Source organism: Diadema antillarum, unplaced genomic scaffold (genome assembly GCF_040938485.1).
Source record: "Diadema antillarum isolate AM-2024a unplaced genomic scaffold, OU_Dant_1.0 seq00000690_RagTag, whole genome shotgun sequence".
In the NCBI taxonomy this organism is placed as follows: Eukaryota; Metazoa; Echinodermata; class Echinoidea; order Diadematoida; family Diadematidae; genus Diadema; species Diadema antillarum.
In genome coordinates this window covers 166,613-192,239 of record NW_027271595.1, presented here as the reverse complement: position 1 = coordinate 192,239, position 25,627 = coordinate 166,613, and the positions used below count along the sequence as shown (strand labels likewise).

At 37.4% G+C, this 25,627-nt stretch overlaps 1 protein-coding gene across 1 annotated transcript; it reads left to right on the top strand.

Annotated features, from left to right (window-relative positions):
• Positions 1-386: 386 nt before the first annotated feature.
• Positions 387-25,627, top strand: LOC139737347 (alpha-N-acetylgalactosaminidase-like). The gene is made up of 9 exons (XM_071648024.1): positions 387-556; positions 2,736-2,917; positions 3,691-3,865; positions 5,575-5,749; positions 6,645-6,739; positions 8,067-8,228; positions 9,636-9,833; positions 19,588-19,893; positions 24,985-25,627. Exons 2-9 carry the CDS (start codon positions 2,766-2,768, stop codon positions 25,237-25,239), a joined length of 1,518 nt encoding a protein of 505 aa, XP_071504125.1. The 5' UTR covers positions 387-556; positions 2,736-2,765; the 3' UTR covers positions 25,240-25,627.

Sequence of the window (25,627 nt, the reverse complement as noted above, 5' to 3'; positions counted from 1 at the left end):
CATCTGCTGGCTCGTCATGTGACTACAGTCTTGCAGTATGGAAAGCTGCAATACGAAAGGTACCACGGATAATGAAACATATTAGAATGTATAAATCAGTATCCAAAGCTACATTCCAGTAAAAAAAGATCGAATCTAAATTATTATTTAATAGCTAAATAAATCATATTTGTAGAAAGTATAGACATATTTTTACAATGTACTCAACCTGATCTTTCCGTTTTATTTAGCAATTTTGCTTTCCATAAACAGAAACTCCTCCCCCCCCCCCCCCCCCCCCCCCCCAAACACACTGCAGCTAGCGATAGGCACGAGTCATGCGATTCGTACCGTACCATCCACATTCGTTTTGTATTTGGTGGAGGTCAACAGCAACACGCACCACATCCACCCCTTTCCTTCGACTGTCGCGACATACGTATACAGACGAGGAGCCTGTACATGACACATCTTCTGCCGACCTGAGACTGTGAGAGGATTTGGATTTTTGTTTTCTTCGTCTCGATCTAAACCGTTAGGCCTACTTGTCTTTGGTTAGGCCATTTTGCATGTTTTGGTGAGTATGGAATCGGGGATTAGGCCCTCCCTAATAATGTTAGATCTAACTTGTTACGATAGAACCGTGTCTACAAAAACTCTGTCTCTGTAACAAGTTAGGCCTAGGGTTAAAAGTCTAACGTTAATATTAATAAGGAACCCAAAGAGCAATGTGGATTGAGTGAGATGAGATGAGAGCAACAACATTAGTAGAACACATCAGTGAAAGCTTGAGGAAAATCAAACAATCAATGCAAGGAACGTTATGAATTTTTAAAGTTTTGGTGTTGGAACCGCTGGATGAGGAGACTACTGTACTAGAGCAGAGGTTTAATGACGTATGAGTGGACAACAATATTAAAGAAAATATAAAGACAATTCCACAAAAATTCACTTTTCTAGCATTATGAAAGAGCATTCAAGCACTTTACTAGCCACTGTCAGAAAAGCAGGGGGAATAATTGCTACCTTTATATGTCAGTATCAAGTTGATGGAATTTGCAATTTTCACAAAAATTGATGTGATATTCCAAGACAAATCTGGTGATGTGTTCACACCTAAACATTTATGACACCATGTGTGTTGTCATTTAGTGAATGCTGATACAGTGTACCGCTACCGGTATTTGACTTTGGAATTTTCGAATTTTCTCTCTTGGGTATTTGTACATATTATATGCAAACATAATTTTTGTCAATTATTTAGCATCTGTAGCGGACTTATCCTTGCCGATTGACCAGGCAAGCCACGCACAACCACAAGGTCCTCTTATCACTACTTAAAAAATAGTTTTAGGCAAGTCATATTGTGCTAATACTAGGTAGTGCGAGCCGAGCATGATTCAACCACAACGCTGTCCAAAATTTGACTGCCTGCTACGTGTAGAAACCCTTACGCTTTTGTGCAAGGTCGAACCTTCTGTCCATGGCATGGGATCGAGGTCGAACCTTTTGGTGCAGGTGCGTTAATATTAAACTGCAATGCTTCAGTAACTTGATGTGATTTGATGTTTATCTCTTTCAATGCGCTTCATCTTCAGCAAGAGAAAGGAAATTTTGGTAAAGACATGTCTAGATACAAAGACAAAGTACCAGTAGTATGGGACTTTTGTGAGGAGATGACATCATTGGCAAATTATGTGAAATTCTTCATAGCTTACTTCCCATCAATCACATAAATTTGAACCAAATTGATTATCAGAAAGCGTCAATGCAATATCTATGTCAACTTTTATGCCATCATCCATAACTCGCTCTTCATGAGAGATTGCCACATATAATGCTGCCTGCACAATCAACATGGGAGCTAAACATTAAAGGGATCGTACAGTTCTGGTTGAGACCTAATTTCAGGTTTCTAACATTTTTAGTTGAGATAATGAGAAATCTCATATGAAATATGAAAGAGCATGCAATTTTATGAGGAATTCAACGTTTATTTGATAAAAATTGGTTTTGAAATGGCTGAGATATCCAAAAAAGAACGATTCTAATAAAGTGTGGGACCCACACTTTGTAACGATCGTTTTGTTTTACCTTGTTTTTGGATGTTTCAGTTATTCCAAACCCGATTTTCATCAAATAAACTTTGAATTCCTCTTAAAATGGTATGCTCTGTGCTATATCATAAGTGTTTTCTTGGTAAATGGTATCTTGTAAAAATTCGAAAGCCTATTTCTCATCTCAACCAAAACTGTACTATCCCTTTAAATGATTGTGGCAAGTTGAAAGAAGTCATTCGAGGAATGTGTGTGTATGTTTGTCTATCTGTCTCACTGTTTGTCTGTCTGTGTGTGTCGGTCTGTATGTGGCTATGTATATGCTCTAGGAACTGCATTTTTTATTAAACCACCTTCATTAACTTGCTGTAAATCATTTGGACATTTTCTTACTATTTGATATATTACCCGGTACTGTTTTTGTTTTTGTTTTTTTAATCTGAAGTTGCTGCATACACATGCAATATTAAGCGAGTGCAAGGCACTATTAAATGTTGGAATATGGAAAGTGTTTTTTGCTCAAAACATAACAGCCTAATAGAACATGCCAAGTCCGATTTTTTAAAAAAAAAGTTATTTTACTATGATTTGCAAAAACAGGGCAGAGCAGTGATGCAGTGTTCTGTTGAAACATAAGGAGTCTGTAGCTTGATTTTATTGTTGTTTTTATTCTTGTTTTATTGTTTCATTCACATTTAGTAAATCTCCAGTGAAGTTTACCTCGCAATCATGATGAAGACATTCCTGGTGCTGATTGCTCTGTGTGGCGTTTCCATGGCCCTCGATAATGGCTTGGCAAGGACTCCCCCGATGGGGTGGCTTGCCTGGGAGAGGTTCAGGTGCAACATTGACTGCAAAAACGACCCCAAGAATTGCATCAGGTATGTCTTTACAGGAGACAGCACTTGGTGAAGAGATATAGCACTGTACAGTGTGCATCCAATTTGTTATAATGACATCTTGTTCATATATATACAAAGCAAAAAAAAATCTTTGTGATGTGCCTGTATTATGTGATACAAGGTTTGGTGATCATGTGGCTGTCACACCATCTTGAATGTGGGACGTTTGAATGTCGTCAAACCAGAAGAAAGATGCTTTCTTCAGTGGAAATGATTACTCCCTATAAAGCAAGTATAATGCTACACCTATATCAGGATTATTTATTACACACTTTATAAACAATATATTTAACTCTGGAAAAAAAGAAAAAAATTAGTTAACAGGAAGTAGTTCATCCTTGCTTTAAAGAAAATAAAAAAAAAGAAAATGCATCTGCTGATGAATGAATTGCTCATTTTGATTCATAGTTTTGACAGAGAATTTCATTGAGACAGGATTCCAAACCCTGCAGATTATTTCATGTGATACCCACTTAACTCGTTGAGGACGGTTTGATTTTGCTACAACATGCAGTTCCCAAAGACACCTGCCCGAGTATACTCAGGACTAGGTCCTCAAAGGGCTAAGACAGATATTAACACAAACATCCAAGAAGATATGGAATGATGTATTCATTCTTAATTTATTTTAAAGGATGAAAGTTTTAAGATATCAATCCTATCATTGAATTTTGCTATAAAAAAGAAAAATTGTAAAAATCATTGGAGGATGTAGTAAAGATGGTCAGATGTTCTGTGCCAAATGTTTGCAGTGAAAACCTGTTCAAGGAAATGGCTGACCGTTTGGTGGAAGATGGGTACCTTGATGCGGGATATGAATACGTCAACATTGATGACTGCTGGTCAGCAAAACAGCGAGATTCTCAGGGACGTCTCCAGGCTGATCCAGACCGATTTCCCAGTGGTATTAAGGCTCTGGCTGATTATGTGAGTAATCATTAGCGCATCCCATTCTGGGTTATATTCCTTTACCCTCACCAAAAAAATAAAGATAAAAAGAAATAATTAAAAAATGTAAACAAAACAAAAAGAGTTGCAATGGGATCAAATTTTTCAACTACATGGTCAATAGTATTGGTGCTTTGTGACAATACTCGCAAGTTTACAAGAATATGTACCCATATACACCATGTATTATTTTTTCAGCTCCTATTTTCTTATACTATGAAAGTGGACATTTTTCGTGCATTTTGTGCTACCTGAAGCGAGCATGAAAGTCAAAGCGCAACAATATTTTGCTTCTTTCGTGTAATACATGGATTATTTTTGTCATTGATCTCAAGGTAGATATTGTAGTGGTATAACTTGGTATATTTTCTTCCACAGCTGTCTTGAAGACTTTTTCTTTTGTTTTGAATAATTCTCAATAAGTCTTCTCAGCAGTCTACATTTTTGTTTGTACTTCTTGTACCACATAACTTTAATCTGATGTTGATTCTACGACCTCTTGGTAAATAAAATGACAAAGCTTTATTTGATTAAGGGATTTTGAGAGACAACGCCCCCAATGCCAACGTACTTTTCAAGCATTCATGTCCATTGTCTTTACACACTTTATTTTTCCCTGGAGGCTTGTTTTGCATCCTGTGTTATGGCCTTGTTGGAATTTGATCAGTCCTTAAGAGATTCTATATCACATGTTTTAGTTTCTTCAAACAACTGTTTCACTCTTTAGTCAACATTTAATTTGTCATGTGCACAGCATGTAAACAGCCAGACTTTGGCTTTACCACACTGCCTGCGTGGTAAAAAGATGGTGTGATGTTATGAGCTTTGTGACAGTTCTCGGGTCTGTTATCAGTTTCCAATGATAATACTTCATTTTTTTTTTATCAAGATGCCCTTCCCCTAGTCCTTTGGTTTAGACAAGCAGTGTAGTGAACAGATTTATTCAAAGGCCATGGCAGAATATAAAAGGGATACACTCCTCATAGGTCTTGTAGACCCTGGTTGTTGCCCCAGTCACGTAGACATGATGGACAACCACAGATCTGATCCAGGGTGATCCGAGGTGAGATCCATGTTGACGCATTGGACATCCTTGGACATCCGTGTATGTCTGTGTAGATCCGGGGACATCCGGGAGGCCAACATGGCAACTTTTGGAGGTCAAAAACATCCGGCGTCATCCGGGGATTGCCGTGTTGGCAGAGCAATCTGAGATGGTCCGTGTGGATCCGTGTAGATGCCATGTTTGTCCGTGTAGATGCCGCGCTCTTCCGGCCTTATCCGTGTAGCTGCCATGTTAATACCATGTGTACAGTCATACCAACACTCGTCGACACTCCATCGAGGTCGAAACCATCCCGGATCTTCCCGGGTCTCCTCTGATCTCCCTGGATCACCGTGCAGATCCTTGAGGATCTGTGTTTATATGTGACTGGGGCCTGAACACAAGTTAGCTGGCAAGCAAAACAATGTTCCTCCTTTCAATTCAATTCCACATTCTCATCCCACCCCACCCCAACAAGTCTACGCAGGTTGATTTTCTCACATTACTCGTACGATTGTCATTTTTTCTGTTGACAAAGTTTGCCAATATTGAATATGCAGAGGCATGGAAAGATACTACCACCACGTTCCTTACAAATGTACATTGTATATAACTTAGCCAATTATTTCTGTCCATTTTAAAGGTACATAAAAAGGGCCTCAAACTAGGGATTTATGCTGACTATGGAAACTTCACCTGCGGAGGGTACCCTGGGAGCCTGGGTCATTTGGAAGTGGACGCACAGACCTTTGCCGACTGGGGTGTGGACATGCTGAAGATGGACGGGTGCTATGCAGACCCCCACACGATGAAGAAAGGTATGATACTCTGGTGGAAAAAAAAAATGAACAAAAACAAGAATGTGTAACCTTATGTTTATGTTTGTCGTCCAGTTTCTCAAGAACACACATGGTGGCTATGGCAAGACATTTTCATGTAAAAGGTCCTGTATAGTGTTGTGACATTCTGTGAATTAGTCACCCTGAAGTTTACAATTCAAGACCTCTGTAGAAATGCAGCTGGCCCTAGTAGAAATGTGGCTGGCTGACTATTATGTTCTTTTTGAAGGTGTACAAAAAAAAAAGTCCACCCCATTCCCCCATCCATGCCCCTTATAAATGTAGAGTATGAGAGCCATTTTATTTTAAAGCTATAAGATTGTCCTCAGAACCATGCAGAATAATGGTTTAAGTTACTGGTTTAATTCTGCTGCATTTAATTTTTTTCAGCCGACAAACTTTCTATGGAATATTTTTCAGTATGTTGATATGATAGCAACTCTTGCTGGAATGACAATTGTCATGGTAATGACAAGATTCCAGCTTCCTGATTGGCTGCTGCTAAGGGAAGTTGCCATTCCATCAAGAGTTGCTATCCTAACATCTTTTATGAAATGGGGCCCAGCTTGTTGATCGAATCTGCAATTAGAATTGCCTAATCATGTAGTTGTCTCTGTTATTACCTTCATTTGTATCCTTTAATGATATCACAAGTAGATACATATCTTATTAGAATCCACAGACTAATGTTGTGCAATTGTAGCGACTTTGACATCCCCATCTTATTTTCCATACCAAGTGGACATTTATACATGCTGAAGTGATGGTGTAGATTAAGTGACACTTTTAGCTATCAGTTACCATAGTTCTAAGCATGTCCCAAAATATTGGAAAGATATTATTTGGCCCCCTCTTTCTCCTTACATTCTACCAGGTTATCCAGAGATGACAAAGTACCTGAATCAGACTGGTAGACCTATCCTGTTCTCATGCAGCTGGCCAGACTATGAACGTGCAACTGGCATTACGGTAAGAGAGCACAGTCTCATAGATTACTAGTACTTTTATTAGGTCGCATACACCAAAGGCTCAAGTAAACTTTTTGCAATCATTCATCGTGTGGCGTCTGCCGTGAGGTATGCATTTTGCATAAACTGTTAATAACATTTTCAGCTTCTCCTTGAAAACCTCTGGATGGATTTTCACCAAACTTGGCAGGTAGCATCCCTTGGGAAAAAGGATCTCCATGTAGCGCGAAATCACATTTGCCGAGAAGTTTCGGGTTTTGCCAGAGCGGGTCTCATATAGCCATACGGCAAATCAGCTCATACACATTAGGTGACGTCGCTCAAATCCGATGTTTCTTGTAGCGAACGGATCTACGTGGTCATAGAAATTGGGTGTTTTTTCAATCTCAAAAACAGTTTGGGGGTAAAGTTACATTGTCTGAAAGATATCCAGTTTTGTTAACTAGCTTCTTAGCTTTTCGTAGATAATTAACTTGTCATATTTCTAGATTCTCTATAAATTTCTGCTTTAAAAAAAGATAAAGAAAGAATAAAAATCTTCTCTAGATCCCAAAGTGACAAAGCTGAGCTAGTGGTATCAGGGTATCAGTAAGTGCACTGGTGACTGTAGTTTTAAGTTTCTCCATGGCAGATCCAGTGGTATCCCCATGGGGCCCTATGGAGGGGGGGGGGGGGGGGTGCAGGGACCATAGTGGCCAAACTTTATATTGTCATCTTCTTCTTGAAAATGCACCATCAAATTTGAACCAAGCTTGACATGTATTATTGCTGGAGTAATTTATACGTTTTTGTACAGATTGACACAATTCCTCACTTGCAGCCCCCAGGGGCACTATTCCTCGTAAGAGAAAGTATGCAACTCAGATTTTTTTTTCTTGCATCCAGTTTCTCAATCGATACTCTAAATACAGATGAGCCAATTACAGCACAGAGCAGTATAAGAAATGTAGGGTGCATGAATTGCAGCTTTGCACTAGTTTTCAAAAGGGCAGATATAATCACCTATGACTTTTCTAGATATGGAGGACCTTGAGGGGCATCCAACCAGGGATCTCAACTGAATACCGAATCATTGTACGTGTAGCCTAGAAACCCAACTCGTGTTGTAAGTACATCAATATGTACAGCAACAATGAATCATTTTACCACACAAATATTCTCACCTTCCATGCAGGACTGTATCTGATGCAGAAAAGAACATATTTGTTATTTCTTATTTCAAAATAACACATAGTAAAGTTGCCAGAGTGAAGGTAAAAATGCACAGGTGTCTGCATGCTCTCCACCATTCGTATGATTCCGTGAACCGGCTTGCTCACTTCTCACAGGTTGACTATAAACTTGTGGCAGAGAACTGCAACATCTGGCGTAACTATGACGACATTCAAGACTCGTGGGACAGTGTCCTGAGCATCATTGACTATTACACCAAGGAGCAGGACACCCTGGTCCCTGTGGCAGGACCCGGGAACTTCAACGATCCAGACATGGTCAGTGTTGTCAGACGAAACCAGATGTAACTACAATATACGCCGAATATTTCGTGAGCTTTTTATTTTTTTTTTTGCGAATTTCGTGAGTCAGCTGCTATTTGTCAAATTAAAAACAGCCGAAAATATTGACTCTCATCCTGATATGAATGTGATGTATGCATAAACTAGTACATTTCTTCGTTCAGTGCAGGACTCCACGATCGCAAATTTAACCATTCGCGAAATTGTCAGGAAGTCCCGATTCGCAAAAATTTAAGACTCACTAAATATATGGCATATACAGTATGTAAGAAAATTTTTGTGAGTTAGTCCCTGTGGCAGGACCCGGGAATTTCAGCTATCCAGACATGGTCGGAGTTGTCAGACAAAACCTGATGCAACTATGTAAGCAAAGCTTTTTGAGTTAGTGATAGGCTAATCTTCTGGCTGTGATACACAGAAGCAAAAAAAGAAAAAAAAAAGGGAAGGGGGTGGTGGAGAGACACATTGATGCTTAGTTCGTAACATTATTTGATATCAGTGGTTAGCACTGTATTTCTAAGGAGATTTTGTGATCCAAGACATGGTTGATCACTGCTTTAGCTCTCTCTGTGCAGGACCTCTTATGTCCACTTGATTACTCCTATTACTCACAGGCATAAAATCTAGCATAGCAAAAAACAAAAACAAACAAAAACAAACAAAAACAAAAACAAAATGATGGTTAGCATTGCATTTGTAAGGAAATGTTGTGATCCAAGACATGGTTCATCACTGCTTTAGGTCTGTGCAGGACCTCTGTATGGACACTTCATTACCCTTATTACTCACAGACATAAAATCTAGCATAGCTAAACAAAAACAAAAGCAAAACAAAACAAAACAATGGTTGCATTGCATTTCTAGGGAGAGTTCGTGATCCAAGACATGGATGATCGTTGCTTTAGCTCTGTGCAGGACGTCTTATGTGCACTTCAGTACTCTTATTACTCACAGACATAAAATCTAGTGTAGCAAAACAAAACAAACAAAATAAAAACAAAAATGTAAGCAAACAAACAAACAAAACTGCTGAAAACTGCTCCAATAGTGTTGAGCCATTGGAGTAATATGGAGTAAAAACTAGGGCCCCTTTTGAGTCCAGACATAAAATCTGAGAAAATCTGAAAAATGGGGTGCTTTGGTTCAAGTTACAGGATTTTATGGTTTGTTTGTTTGGTTTTTTTTTCAGAGGAATGAAAGATTGCTATCCACACAACCATGCCTTAATGTAAGGGCCAAAGAATGTTTTATTAAAGTTGCTTTCCTTCTGTGTGTGCGTTTTATTGTTTTTTCCCCGTCAGGCTTTGTGGCCACAGGTCACAAATAGAGCAGGCACAAATATGGGAAGAATTTTTAGTGTTTGTTTGATAACTCTTTACGCAGCTCATCATCGGAGACTTTGGTCTGAGCTTTGAACAGTCCAGGGCCCAACTGGCCATGTGGACCATCTTTGCTGCCCCAATGTTCATGTCCAATGATCTCCGCACCATCCGACCAGAGTTCCGGGAGATGCTGCTCAACAAGGACGTCATCAATATTGTGAAGGATCCATCTGGTCACATGGGCAAACGTGTGCTACAGGTCAGTGAACTTCACTTGATATAATTTGCTAGCTCTCCTGTCATTCTGCTGACACAGTCTGAGAACACAGACCCCTTTTCTGAACCTATTTACAGCTTGTGTGACCACACCTAAGTATTAAAAGCAATGTGAGGTTAAGGGTGAAGGGGGTTGGGGTTGGTGTTTCACACTGAATTTCTCCTCAAGCAAAACTCTCGCCCAAATTACCGACTATGAGCTGTATCCTAGGTCCACCTATCATGTCTGTGGACAAAGACTGCCTAGATTTTAGAATATCGAAATGAAGAAATTCACAAATGTGCATGACACTGCAAAGCAAACACGACACAGGGAATTCAGCTCTTTAGGTGAGAAATTGATAAACGGAACATTTGGGTCAAGTTCTGTGATATTCCAGAAATTAGCTGATACATGCATTAATGCATTGAGACATGATTTTTCTAAGCTATTTCATTTCAGTGTCATTTCAAATTTCTTATCATAACATTGAAGGAGATGAGCAGGCAAAATATGGTCACACTTAGTTTTGATGCCTGGTATGTAAACCCAGGATATGAGGTGACAGAAAGTGAACCATGTGTTGTTGGACAGTGTCAATGTATACAGCCAGAATTCTGTACATATTTTCAACAAGAGGTGCTTGATTCGCAGACTTCATATTAATCCCACTGTTGTGAAAAACATCAATAAAGAATGCAGATTAAAAAGGAAAAAAAAAACCTATACAAGTAAGATATCTTTATAAGCTTCAGAGAGCAAAGCAAAAGCACTGTGACGTTGCCCAAATAATATCTCTGTAGTTTTAACATGCTACAAAACCAGCCAATGCTTGTCACTCATAGCTTGCATCATTTTGCCAACTCATGTTACTCAGGATTCACTGCTACAAAAGGGCAAAACTAACCCACAATCACTAAAGAGCAAAATAATAGTGTGGCTGTTTGTACGAGCTTGTACGTGGATTGCTTAAACAAAACAAAATAAAGAGCGAAAAAGATGCCAAGCCAAATGAGTAAGCATGTGTAGTTCATTTTCATCATCAGCTACCTCATTTCTTCAATTTCTTCGCTGCTTTGCATGCTTTAAGATGACCATTTAACATTGATAAACATGCACCATGCTTTTGACTGTGCAAAATCATCATGTGTCTTATTTTTCAACAAGCACACCCATGAATATTCCATCGGTGTTGACTGTCTTTTGTTTGGACACAATCATTTTATGCTCCTTTATACGTCATGTCAGAACAGACTCAAAATATTTCATTCTTTCAGCCTGTACCACTGCGTTGCACAAATTTGCATTTGCCTGTTTAAGCATTCACCAAAGTCATTCCAATCAATTTACCCCCCCCCCCCCCACATTGTCTGCCCAAGCAAGTTCCAGTTCTATTGTTCTGCCATTGTCTAAAGCATGAGCCAAATTTTTATCTTTTCATTATTGCTGTAATCGTGGACTAGCCGTGGATATTTATTTTTTCGTGCGTCATTTGTAATGTCAGTGGTTATCTCATGCATCTCACAAGCTGCATGAATTGTCATATTTACATCAAATTTATAGATATAATAGATAGTATGCATATCAAATTACATGAAATAAGTTCAAAATTATAAACATCTTGTCTATCATCTGTATAGTGTTGCAAATATGATCAGCTTGGGTCGTTGAACTTGTGCATCATTTCTGTTAGGTTTGTAGGGTTAAAACAAAACATTTTAAACTGTTTAAGTCATGAGATGATTAGATTTACATGTGTCACTTCTACATGAATAATGACAAATGAAATTGTCAAACTGTTAACAGGACAGGAAAGTGTAAGTGAGCAGCAGGTGTGCCTTTTTTTAATGAATTATATGTAAATGATAAATTTATGTATTTGCAATGATGATTATGATTTGAGATGGATACATAAAGATTTTTAGTCAAAGGTGGCTTATGTTCTGATCTCTTGATCTACAATTACAAATGGTTTCTGTGCCAGGGACTTTAGACAGTGTTTATAATGCTATGGGGTTTTCTGTACCAATCAGCACTCAGAGCAGTAGGGTTTAAGTAGTCAAAGCAGTATATTATTTTTCCCACCTACTACATGTATGTTATCTCATGCGATCTTGAGCATGGAAGTGTCAAGGGGTATTACTTAAGTTCTGAAATCACCTTGCTTTTTCATAATATTATTACTGTAAATAGATCATAGTAATAAAATAAGATCATGCAAGTTTTTGCCTACTGTTGCTTGTTGTGCAAGATGCCATTACACCTGACCAGTTTGACTGAGAAAACCATAGATTTACCATTCAGCTAAACTACTCGCTATTAGTCTGTCATTACTTAATGCTGTGTAGGCTAACATTGGGCAGGCAGGATATTTTACTCTCAATGTAGAAATCAAATTTAGGTTATTAAAAAAAAAAAAATAGATAGATATATCTTTCAAATTCTCAGAACAGTGCACTCCCATTACAACGAACATGGTTATAACGAAATTCCGGTTACAAAGAAATAAAAATTTAGGCCGCAACATTATCAGCTCTATGAATTTTTCTTGTTTATTTGTTCGGTTATAATGAAATTTTGATATAACGAAAGAAAACTACCGGTCCTGAGGACTTCGTTATAATGGGAGTCCACTGTAATCTATCATAGAAAAGTTCTACGTAAAAGCTGCTATTTTTGCATACAGATAATTTTTCAAATGAGGAGGTCACAGACATTTTTATGAGATGTTGTTTTAGAGATATGACACTTTCGTTATCGTTGGACGAAATTAAGTGCACATATGTCTGTCTGTTCACTCCACAAATTTAATGCGATTAAGATCAGGTGGCAATATTTATCGAGTGTTGTTCACATATTCGCAGCCCAACAGTGATTCCTGAAATTCTCAAAAATGAAATTTGCAAAATTAACAGCTTTTATAGTGTATATGCACTTAAATTTTCCTGTTCACGATGTCTGACAAGGAAGGTGAGATTTGAGTGCACGTGGTTACATTGTGTGTATAACCTCCGCCTCCCGTTTAGAACACAAAGTATCACATTGAGGCGTGGACGAGACCGTTGCAGAAGTCGCGATGGCTCATAGCCATCACGAGCCGGTACGTGAAGCTTCCGATCAATTTTAACACGACCCTAAGCCAGCTGGGGATCCCCGCGAGAGCGAATGGTTACATGGTGAGCGGCGTGCAGGGCATGGGTAGTGACATCATGCAGCATCTTGGTATGGAAGATACTCTGACACAGAAGGTCAACCCAAGTGGCGTAGCACTTATGACGGCATTACCAATGCAATGATACTTTATGGACGAAGATTATTCTCTCATTCTACGAGGAAAATAGACTTTATACAGAGTGAAAGTGAAATACATCATGTACTGGACTTAAATGATATTTCCGCTGTTTCGTTTACAAGAAGAAAATATGTACTGCAAAGGGTTTGTTCAATAAGAAGTATTTATGGATTTGTCATTTTATACATTTATTTAAAGAAAACAGTAAAGTGTTGATGCCAAACAGGTGTGTATTCATACACTATACTCAAACTCTTTCAAAACAGTCACAAAGTTGAAATTTTGTAAAGGATGTAGGTCCGGAAATGAAGTGATAAATTGCATTGTGCCTTTGCCTACGGTAGAATTGCTGCCTATGTATTAAGTTTATGTGTGCAATAGTCACATTGATTAGTGTGCATTGCCCTTGTCATACTCTTTTTGTTGGTATAAATTGAATTATGTGCTCCTTCATGGTGATACTTACTCAAACACAAGATTGGAGTTTACAGTTCTCTTCTATTTTTTCTTCTTTTCTAGGCCGCATTGTCCTACAGTGTTATCAGATGCGCTTTTTGTGTACAATGTAATAGAATACATACCGGTATATCTTGTCATATCTCCATGTTTGTAAGTGCTATGAATTCTATCCCACCTAAGTCAGCCTCACACAAATACAAAAAAAAAAAAAAAAAAAATTGGCTAAGACAAAAAAAAAATTTACCCCAGTTGGACATTAGCAGGTGTTAGTTCATTTGTTTTATTTATAAAGTAAAAATCCACATAAGTGGAAAGATTTTCTTCAGTCCCTGTTGTTGGATTTAACTGAGGGGAGGTTGACTGTACTTTAGAAATAGATTTTGCTAAGCAGCTCTCACAAAGAAAGTATTACACTCGATAGTCTGCACGTTTAGTTAACAAGCACAATTATCAAGTTATCTCGTGTATAAGCAGAATATTTATAAGTAAGTGTGTAGAAACTGGTAATTCATCAGGATACAACCAGAGCAGAGGCTGTGGAATGAAAATTAAATTTGGTGTACTGTACAGTATGTCCCAAAAAAAATTACAACGGGGACCTCCGCAATGATATCTTTCAAAATAGTGAATCAATCTAAATACAAATTCAGGGTATGAAACTATAACTCATTGCCCACATCTTACGGAAAACCCCATTCGATTTGCTTCAGTGGTCAAAGAGAAACGAGGAATTTTGTAGAGGATATCGGGAATCTCTTCTGTCCAAATTCTGTCTATTATTCACACACAAGAGCATTGAACTGCTAAAATTGGAAGAATCAGACTCATGACATGCTTTACAACAATCCACATTTCTCTGTGACCGCTTAACCAAATTGAATGGGATTTTCTGCAAAATAGAGCTATGATGTTATATTTTAAGACCCTGAAGTAGCACTTAGACAGGTTGATCATATTGGGTGTTATCAACTCGAAAAGCTGATTGTAACTTTTGGGGCGACTTACTGCAGTATGTCCCCCAAAAAATTACAATCAGATTTTCGCATTGATAACGGCCAATATGATTAGATTTTTTAATCGCTACTTCAGGGTCTTAAAATATAACATTCTAGCTCTATTTTGCAGCAATCCCCATTCGATTTGGTTAAGCGGTTACAGAGAAATGTGGATTGTTGTAAAGCATGTCATGAATCGGATTCTTACGAGTTTAGCATTTTGATGATCTTGTGTGTGAATAATAGACAGAACTTGGACAGAAGAGATTCCCGACATCCTGTACAAAACTCCGTATTTCTCTTTGACCACTACAGCAAATCGAGTGGGGTTTTCTGTAAGATGTGGGCAATGAGTTATAGTTTCATACCCTGAATTTGTATTTAGATTGATTCACTATTTTTAAAGATATCATTGCGAAGGTCCCCGTTGTAATTTTTTTGGGGACATACTGTATTTTGGTAAGATTGCATATTATGCATCTATTGCTGTGTATCAGCACAAATGTAACACCTTGAGAACTTTGTAGATGAATGTTTTATGTGAATATAGTCTCGACATGATCGGAGAAAATCTTAGTTACTGTGCTGTAAGTGTTGGATGTTTTCAAAGGATTAGCAAGGAAAAAAATACAATCATGGTTGTGAATATAAAAATTTGGCTCAGTCTTTCATTCCACTGTGCTGTATGCTTAGTCATTCATTATTTTTTGACATAGCCATCAAGGTTCACATCATTCTTGGTGGAAGTGTTGTTTTGCTACCACACCACACACAGACAATCAACAGCCTTGATTTTGACAATACATCCTATCACTATCAGTAATACATCTATCACTGTCAGCATTAATTGATGTAACCAGGAATTTTTTTAATGTTGCTAGATGGAAGAAAAAAATTGCTGATTATGTGACAAAAGTATTGCATTTTTTTCTGCTTTTCTTTGCTATTTTCTTTTGGGCAAATGTTCTTTTCCAATAAATATTATGCTAAGAAGTGATTGCAATAAAAAAAAAAATTGTTCCAATCTGTTTTGCTTTATACATATATGATCTGCAAATACTGCTGTGGCTTCACACTAAGTGCTTTGTGCATAATTTGTACACATTGGTGATGGATTGCATATACTGTATTCATTGTTGCCACTGCCATGAATATTCTGGGTGAGTGTTTGATGTGTTGGCATATTTGTACTTTCATGATATGCATGATTCATATTATTGATGTGTATAGAAAAATGTGTTTCACAAAGCACAAGAGAAAAATGTCCTCGATATATCTGTAATGCTAGAATGGAGTGGGATTGCCATTGTAGTCATCTTTATAAGTTCTGCGTATTCACAAATATACACTCAGGAATTAAGGAAGTAAACACTCTTTCAAGCTTATATTTCTCATAGAATGTTTAGCTAAATGTTAATGTATTATATACCATGTGAAAGGTAATTTAATTGGCTATCAACTTGGTAAGTCAATAAAAAGGGAAACTTTATGCATGAGTGAACACTCTTTTTTTTCTCTTCCAATGTATAGAAATAAAGATTGCAAAAATGAACAAGTCGTCATTCATGCGTTAATGCTCTTCCATGTAACAATAAAAACAAAGACAAATTAAACACAATAAAAAACATGAAATCAGTTGCATATAAATAAACTTATATTCTCTTCAATATCTTTAAAGCCCAAAAGATCAATAACACCAAAAAATAATGGAGGAAAATGAAGAATTCACTGTCAAATCCAATTCAAATGAAATGAGAGATGAAGCAATATTAGCAAAAATGGTAGGAGTTTGAATTGATTTCTCAAATTGGGACAATAGAAAATTATATTTGGTTCTTGAATTTGTCTCGTATATCATAAATTTCTAAACTGAATGAATGAAATAAAGATATTCTGTTCATTTAATCATCTTTGTGCCCTTACTTTCTATGTCATTTGAAGTTTGAGTTGACAAAAAATTCTTGTAGTTCCTCCCCCTTTCATTTCCCACTTTGATTTTGTTTGAGGTTGAAAAGAGATAAAGAGAATGGAAACTTATTTTTGCTATTTCATTCATACCTCGCATTGTGTTAAAGTAGTCTTTTATTACTATTGTTGTTTTAAAAGGCATTTGCAAATGAAAGACAACATATCAATTTTTGCCATTTGTACGTTTGTGCTTTGGAGGAGAAAGACAAATACGTTCACTCATGCATAAAGTTTTGATTTATATTGACCTACTGGTTTGATAGCCAATTGAATTTAATATGGTATGTATTGCACTGTCTGATTTTCATCAAAATCTTCTATTAAAAATTATGAACTCGAAAAAGTGTTTACTTTATGTTTTTGCTGAGTGTATATTGCTTGTAGGATGTAGGACAGACAGTTTGAAAGGTGGAGAAAAACTTGCTGTCCTGTGAGTATAAAGTTTATGAAAGGCTTGACATTCAAAACCTACTATGTCATCATAATATATTTAGAATTTTTACATTATAAAGTTTGCCTAAACACGTAACTGACACTGAAATCTACCTGATCTGTACATGATAAGGCTGGAACATAAACAGCATACCATAATTTCCTCTGTGTAGTGATGTTTAACAATATCGTTTCCACATGATCATACATAACAAGTTATATTAGCAACTATTAAACATATAAGGAGTCTCTCTCTCCCTCAATATGTTTATGCATTTACATTTAGTATGGTTTATAAATATATTGTATTTTTAAGATAACAATAATGATAACATTCAGAAAAATAGTTGACTAGAAAGGTGCCTTATCAGTACATGCTCTGATTTTATGAAACCTATATAGGTAAATGAAGGTGAAGGTAAATTCAATTCATATATATTCAAAAACATTCAATTTCTGAATTTATGATAATTGGATGATTTTCTTAGTTTACCGCTGCAAATGCTGTGGGGAAAATCATTCTTAACCACAGCAATATTTGGTAAAGCTGTGTTTATGATATTGGACTCATACAGTGTTTGAATATAGGCGTGATAATGAAACTTCCTTTTGGAAATGGCACAAGTATAGAACTTACTTTATGGGATATATGTATATATGTATGTATGTACGGTGTATATATATATATATATATATATATATATATATATATATATATATATATATATATAATTATATAATGTGTGTGTGTGTGTGTGTGTGTGTGTTATAGATGCTACCTAATTGCATAGGAGATGCCATGGCAGATGACAATACTACATCTACCAGTATGTTGGACAAACAACTGCAATATTCACATCTGCTTGGCTAGAGCCCTTGGTTGCTAATATCCTGTAACATCTCTCACTATGTCATTTTGAATGGTTTTCATTTTGTTTTCATGTTGATTTCAAGCATGTTGCATGGGATTATTTGAAATTGTTTTGCAGTGGATAGAATGCTTAATCTGATTAGTGTTGTACTCTGAATGAATGAATTATAATCTGTGTCTCCACCCTACATGTTCTCATCATCATCATCACCACCGCCAGCGCCTTTCATCTCTTTCTCATTTTCATTATTTTTACTCAATTATCATCAGCTCTCTCATGCATGTACTTTTGAGATGGCTTTGTTGATCCAGTTGAGCATACTTTTTGTTTTTTCATTCATCTGCCACATCGTTCAGAGGGCCAACTTTGACACCTTTTGCATACGTCATCAACTATCAGATTGCTGAATTCAGTAATACATAGACTGATTTAGTGCAAGGTTAGCACACGGCAAACCACTGATCTTGGGTTTTTAAAAATGTGTATGATTCTAAAGTGCATGTCTTCGTTCTAGTATAAAAGGGCCCTCCTATGGTGAAGAGCTTCAGAATTTTAAGCTGTAAATGATATGATCCGGTGCATACTGAATGTAATGTTGTGGCATATTTGATGAAAAAGATTGTCTCAAAGTGTGACCTTCTTTGTGAAAGGAAATCCATGTTTTGTTGTTGTTGTTGTTGTTGTTGTTTTGTTAGGCGTTGGAAAAAATAAATATCAAGCATATAAGCATCAGAAAGACCCCTGAGGCGTGAGTCTCACATGAAACTTGGAAGTCTGACATGACTGTTGTTCAAACTTTCGTCATTGATCATTGAACCAAGTGTAAAAGATATAAGAAAACCCTATTTCTACCAGCAAATCATTCTATCTGTAGAGTAAAAATAAAATAATGGGAAATCAAATAGATAAACGTTAAGACTAACATGAGGAAGAGAGAGAAATTTTATAAGGAACAACAAAATGTAACAAAGAAATGCAAAAATAAAAAGTTAAACTAAACGGGTAACAAAGAATGAATATGAGGATATTTGCACTTGTACCGTTATTAGGCCTTCTGGTTACAAAGGTGCGACACAGTAGAACCTCATTCCTGTATTCTTCTTTTATCTCCCATCTCACTTAAATCTGGGGTAAAATAGGTATTTGCAATCTACTAATCAGATGCTTGTATGGGTGTCCAACCACCATCAACCATCATCATCCAATGAAATAAAGAAGGAAAACATGTTTAGAAATACATAACAAAATTCAAAAAATAGAATACGCATGAATCGACATGACTTTTGGAGGTTCTTATAATGTAAAACATTGTTGATTATGTTAAAACGCAAGCAGACTCTCAGTGCTTCTAATCGGGCTAAAATAAGATCTTGGACTTAATTTGCATATCTGATCAATTACATGTATAATGAGATATTGATAATTTCAAAATATTTGAAGACACAGTAACTCTTGTAGATTACCACACGGATGTCGGCCGTGCCAAATTTCGTCATGATCGCGCCACTGGTGGCCGAGATTTCGCCCCCCCCCCCCCCCCCAAGTGCAGGTGTATGTATTACCTTTCAGTCATTCCATCATGAAAAAAAAAAAAACTCAATGTCTTCATTTCATTGCATTACTCGCATGTCTAATTATCATCTCATCTCATATCACATCATCCCACTCATCATATCCTTTTTGTACTCCCATTCTCTTCGTTTTGACACGGATCGGTGCCTGTGATATCGTGGATCCAGGACCACAATGTTGAGATCTGGACCCGTAACTTGACGCTCGGAGAGTACGCCACAGTCATTTTGTACCGCGGAACGGATGCGCCACTGAACTACACGACCAGCGTGAAGAAGTTTGGCTACGCCGCGGGCATTTACGATATCGAGGACATGTTCACTGGACGCGACTACAACGATTTCAGCACCGACGATTCTTTTTCGATAGTTGTCAACCCGAGTGGGGCAGTGATGTTGAACGCCATCACAAGTGAACGGAAAAGGGCGCGTGGTAGAGGTTTTGTGGATGTCCGAAAATACAGACCTGTACAATAATGGAGTGAATTAATTCATACAGCGTGGTTTCCCTCTCTGTGTTGAACAATTGAAACGTCTTGTGGAAATTATTGTTTACATGTTGATAATGTCGTAGTGTACTTATTCGTTTGCATTTCCGTTCTTTCTTGTCTTTTGTTCTGTCTTTTCATATTCTATTAGCGATTTCTAAGATTTCCAAGCGCTTGCGCTGCATAGGTAAATGTGAAATATTCTTGACGGTTGCACTGATAACTAATGATATATGGGACTGGATGTGACCGAGCTGTTCTCGCTTGTTTACTCTTTGCTATGAGGAATGGATGGATAATTGGATATTGCAATGAAGTATACCGGAGGAGTTTGTATCATGGGGCCTAAATTGTGGAATTTGTGGTGCCGAAAACGATCTATTTTCAGTCGTCTAAAAAATTTCACTCCCATATCTTATTACTGGACAGTAAATCGTATGTCCTCATAAAGTAAACCAGCATATATTATACATCTGAGATCTCATTTTTCACTCCGCATACGCTATACATAAGACGCAGTCCATTCTTTGCGAACATATCTTTTTGTCAGACGAATCATGTTCATTTCATTGTGTGGCTCATGTTCATGCATCTTGTAAACCTTCGTTCTTATACACTGTTCTCTGCTTATCGGATGGCGTCCTGTTTTTTAGAACTCTGGGCGGCATAAAGATAACAAATAAAAGAGGGAATTTTCATTTAAAGATGACACACTTTTTAAATGACACACTTTTCTGTTACAGGGTAAGGAGAGAAGAATGAGAAGAATAAATTCCCGTTGTGTCATTATTTTGTGATATCACTTTGACTTATTAAATAATCCAGTTTGCTAGTTATTAAATCATAAGGCAAAGTTTTTAACCCCCCCCCCCCGTAGAGGAGTTACCCCACCCCCCCAAAAAAAAAACAAACAAACAAACAAACAAACAAACAAACAAGCAAACACACAAACACACAAAACGAAACGAAACAAAACCGTATAGAAAAAGTGGAGAGAAAATGGCTTGAAGATCTGCGTATACATTCCGAGAATTGCAGAATCAATTGCTTTCTTTTGAATATTTTAATATCTACATCAACCTGAAAACTAAGCAGAAATCCCATTGCCTCCTCCGTACACTCAAAACACAAATACAGATAGACAGATACATACAAACATAGGGTACGTAAACACAAGCAAAATGCACAGGGAGCAAGTTCACGAGTAGCGAATGTAATGACAAATGATCGGCGCTGAACTGCCACAAGTCTGCTAATGATAATATTGGCATATCAAAATATGCCCTAGCATGTGTGAAGATGTCGTCAACAAATTGTAATTCTAGAAATCTTGAAGTGATGGTATGTACGATCTAGGCCTAAGTCCTGCAGTAATGTTTTTGTCAGGACTTACAAGACAAAAAAAAAGAAGAGAAAGTTGATAAGGGTGTCAAAGGCCTGCATGCATCGCTCTTACTACAGGATGGAGCTATCGAAATCTGGACGAGAAACATGAGTCTGGATTCGTACTCCACGGTTATCTTGAACAGAGACACCAGCGTACCGACAAACTATACAACCTCCGTGAAAAACTTCGGATATCATCAGTGGATATACATGATAACCGATCCGTTTGCCGGACGAAATATTGGCCAGTACAGCACAGACATGAACATTTCACTTGTAATCAACCCGTCGGGTGTTGTTCTGCTATATTCGTATCCCTTCTCGGATCTTTCGCCTCCATGACGCAAAATGAAGAGCAATTTCAACCCGTTTCCATCTGAATATTATTATACCTCCACACCAAGTTTCCGCAAACAATGGATTGGACTTCCCATGTGGATTAGGCTAAGCAGTGTGAAATAATGATACTTCGAATATCTGTTACACAGTTTGACTGTTCCTTAAGGCATCTTTTATAGTACATTTGGTGTTAGTGACAACAAATGGTAGGCCTACGATTCTTGAAGCGACATGATTTTACATCGTAAACATGAATTCAGTGTTATGATGATGATGATGATGATGATGATGACTTTTGACCTCGTGAGTTGTTATCATATGACATTTCTATGATACATTGTACTTCGATACGTTCTGCAATGATTCACCTATATGTAGTGCATTGTACTAATGTCTTTCAGAAGGCCATCTTGCACTTAATTACGCCATTTCTATGATATAATGATAGTTTCCTATATACCTGCTTACAGCGTTGAAGAAGTGGTTTTCCGGAACCTCGTTTAAATCGAAAGTTTGGAAATTGAACAAGAACATACAATAGTTAGGGAAAAAATCAAATTACTCACGACAAACTCATGGCAATCAAGGATCTTGGTGCAGGTAAAGTAACAGGACGTGCATTAGAATTCACTTTTATCTAACGTTGGCTCAAAAATCTTCTTTATGTTCTGATGCCATGTTATTTATTGCTTGGATAATTAAAGCTATAGTTTCCTACATTTGAAAGAACTCACAATGTAATCATAGTGATAACTGTAAGTTCTGTACTTGTGTACACGTACAACAGCACTGACATGCGAATGTAGGTGAAAGATTTTCCTCCTCTCCAACAGGACTACTGTGATGTAACCACAGTTGGAGTTGGCTTTGTGCAATGGTAGCAACGCTTCTCCAGAATGAAGAATGACTCAGTAGTATTATTAAAAGAAGTATGATGACGTTGGCTTTCTTGTATCCCGTGAACAAAGTATACGTATACAATACATGTACTTCATACAAATACATGCATTCTTGTTGATACTTTAATTCTGTTCATCGTTGGTGAAAATCAAAATTGCAGATGACTTGCACTGGTATCGCTGTCTCTGACATAGAAATGAATCATCAATATCATAATTATTTTGAAAATTATTCGACAATCAATGATGATGATCTCTTTCGTCCTTGTCAAACTTGTAAATGGAATGATTGTCTTCGGAGTAACAATCAAATAAAATCGTAAATGTAGCATGATGATACGAGACGTTGTCCTGTCATTTTTCTGTTTCTGACAATTTGGTTAAAACCCGTCAAATTACTGGTCAAAATACCTTTAATGTCATGGCTTTCTCAAAGCTCACTGAAATCAGCTTTCAAGTTTCTTTGCCCATGTTGTCATCACGATTTAAATATACGTACATCAGTGTCATTTATATAATCACATTCAATGCGTAATAATGCCGTTTTTGTTTTTGTTTTTGTTTTTTTTTGCTTCAGGTAGTCTTAAGCATACACGGAATCGAAATGAAACTATTTTCCTGTTAATATCAACGTTTCAAACTTTGCACCAATCACAAACGCGGCAACGCCGTCATGACGTTGACGCTGTGTGGTGAATCAGTTAAAACTTCGCATTTGTATTTGATTACGTAATACTATGGAGCTCCATGGTAGTAGGCCTACATTCTGGTGTGTGATGCAAATACAGTACACAATTTTCCCTCCAAGAAATAAAAGTTCATGCTTTTGCCGCCAGATAAAAATCGCCTCACAACAATTCAATAATCTGCACGCATAATACAGTTGTTAAAACACATGCAAATCAAGCATCGCAATTTGTTGTTGTTTTTTTTTGTCTACCAAACCAGTGGGTTTCATTGCATTAAAAAAAAGGTCAGTTCATCACCCCACAAAGTAACAGAACAGAAGCTTTATTTGAGTTGCTTAGTTCATTTTTGGAATAACGAACCCTACCATATACTCGTAGAAATGAACTTAATCGAGATTATGTCGAATCCCCTTTTCCCATTTTTTTTCTCTTTTTTTTTCTTTGTTATTAATGGACCCTATTCCATATTCGGCGAAAAAATGAACCTTCGGTGTGACGAACCCATTTTAGTTCTGGAAAAGCGAATCTTCGAGATAACAATTATAATAATGATAAACCTTCGGATAAATGCAACAAAGTTCGCATCTACAGACGAACCTCTGGTAAACGATTTGTGTGTGTTCGGTATAACCAACCTTTGGAATAGTGAGCAACAACAGTCCACATCATAGTGCGGAGAATGGGTCGGTCATCATTTCTGTCCTGTGCACATGTGCATATACATGTACGATATATATCAATGTGCGCGACGATGAAGGGGTCATTCCTCGATCTCAGACTCGACCATGGATTAGAATAGTGGCTTCTCCTTGTAGGTGTCGTTGACGCGATGTCGACTTGGACAATTAAATACTCACTGGCTTGCGTGGATCGTAAGGCATGGACGATACTACAACCACACTGGATAAACGTACTCTATAGACTTCGAGGGACGTGAAGAAGCTTGAGTCAATTAATATCTTTCATGTCTTTGAATATTACGAGTAACCGTCCTTTTATTTTTTTTTTGTTTCATTGTTTGAGGAGGAAAGCTGTTAAAATGTTTATAAAGCTATGATCTCGATCTCTATCTGTCTATGTCTATCTATCTATCTATCTATCTACTAGTATCTATCTATATGTCTGTCTATCTGTTTATCTCTCTATCTATTTATCTGTCTATCTATCTATCTATCTATCTATCTATCTATCTATCTATCTATCTATCTATCTATCTATTTGTCTATCTGTATATCTATTTATCTGTCTATCTATAATCCATCTATCTCTTTCTCTGGATCGTTGCTTCTTTAACCAATACTACACCACTCACGAATATTAATTTGTCATTTAAACGCTACCTCGCAACACTGTTGCGTCGAATGATCAGCATCCAGTTCCACGCAAACTGTCGGTACCGGTAATCGACTGAGCTGTGATTACTGATGCGTTTTGTGAAGTCAAATGGTCATCTTGAAGCTTTTTTTTAATGAACGAGACCTGTATCAACGATGAGCTCGTTCGAGGAGAGAGTAACGAAGAAAATTGAGTTCCCTACTAAAAGTCCTGTTTGCAAACATTTATCAGACACTATAAGCAAGAGTATCGTCATCTGCCTGTGCGTCTAAGCTACCAGTCATGATATTTTGCCTTAAACACTACTCTCATCACACTTTGATTTCATTAGCTTATGCAAACCAGGGCTGCCATTTTGTATGCTATTTGCAGGGGAAGATTTAGTGGCGAGTAATGGCTCAATTTGCCTCTTCATTATTTATCGTGTAGATCGAAGAAATCGACGTGTGGAAGAGGAATCTCACGTATTACGACGAACATGCTCTCGCCTTCTTCAACCCGACCAAGCACAACCAGACGGTGTCGCTCAAGCTGCAAAATATCGGATTTAACTACCTCATGGGATACGAACTCGTCAATCTCCTCGATCACCACGACATCGGTCACTTCGATCCGTTCTCTTCCTACGATTACCACGTTCCGGCAGAGGGCGTCCTACTGATTTATGCCTATCCCAGCGAGTGACGCACATCGCGAATTTTGACGCATTCGAAGCAACCGCGGGAATCATCATGCCGACGAAGACAAATCCATGTGATCGCCGATATAACATGACAATGAGTGGACTTCGCGATTTACAACAGCTCGTTCTCATTAATAGAAGTAGTCAATACTGAACAAACAATTGTGTCCATTTGAAGATGAGCTCGATATGTACAAACAGAAAGAAAACAATCCATTGTTTATCATATTAGGTACGATGTCACTGAGAACTATTAATTTGTGACTTCAAAGTATCTATCTGTCAGACAGAACATGTCAGTGTCACAAACTATGGTGCGAAAAAAAAAAGTTGACATGATCACAAGTAAAATGTTTCGAAAATTCTCTGATGGGTGCATGAAGAATATAT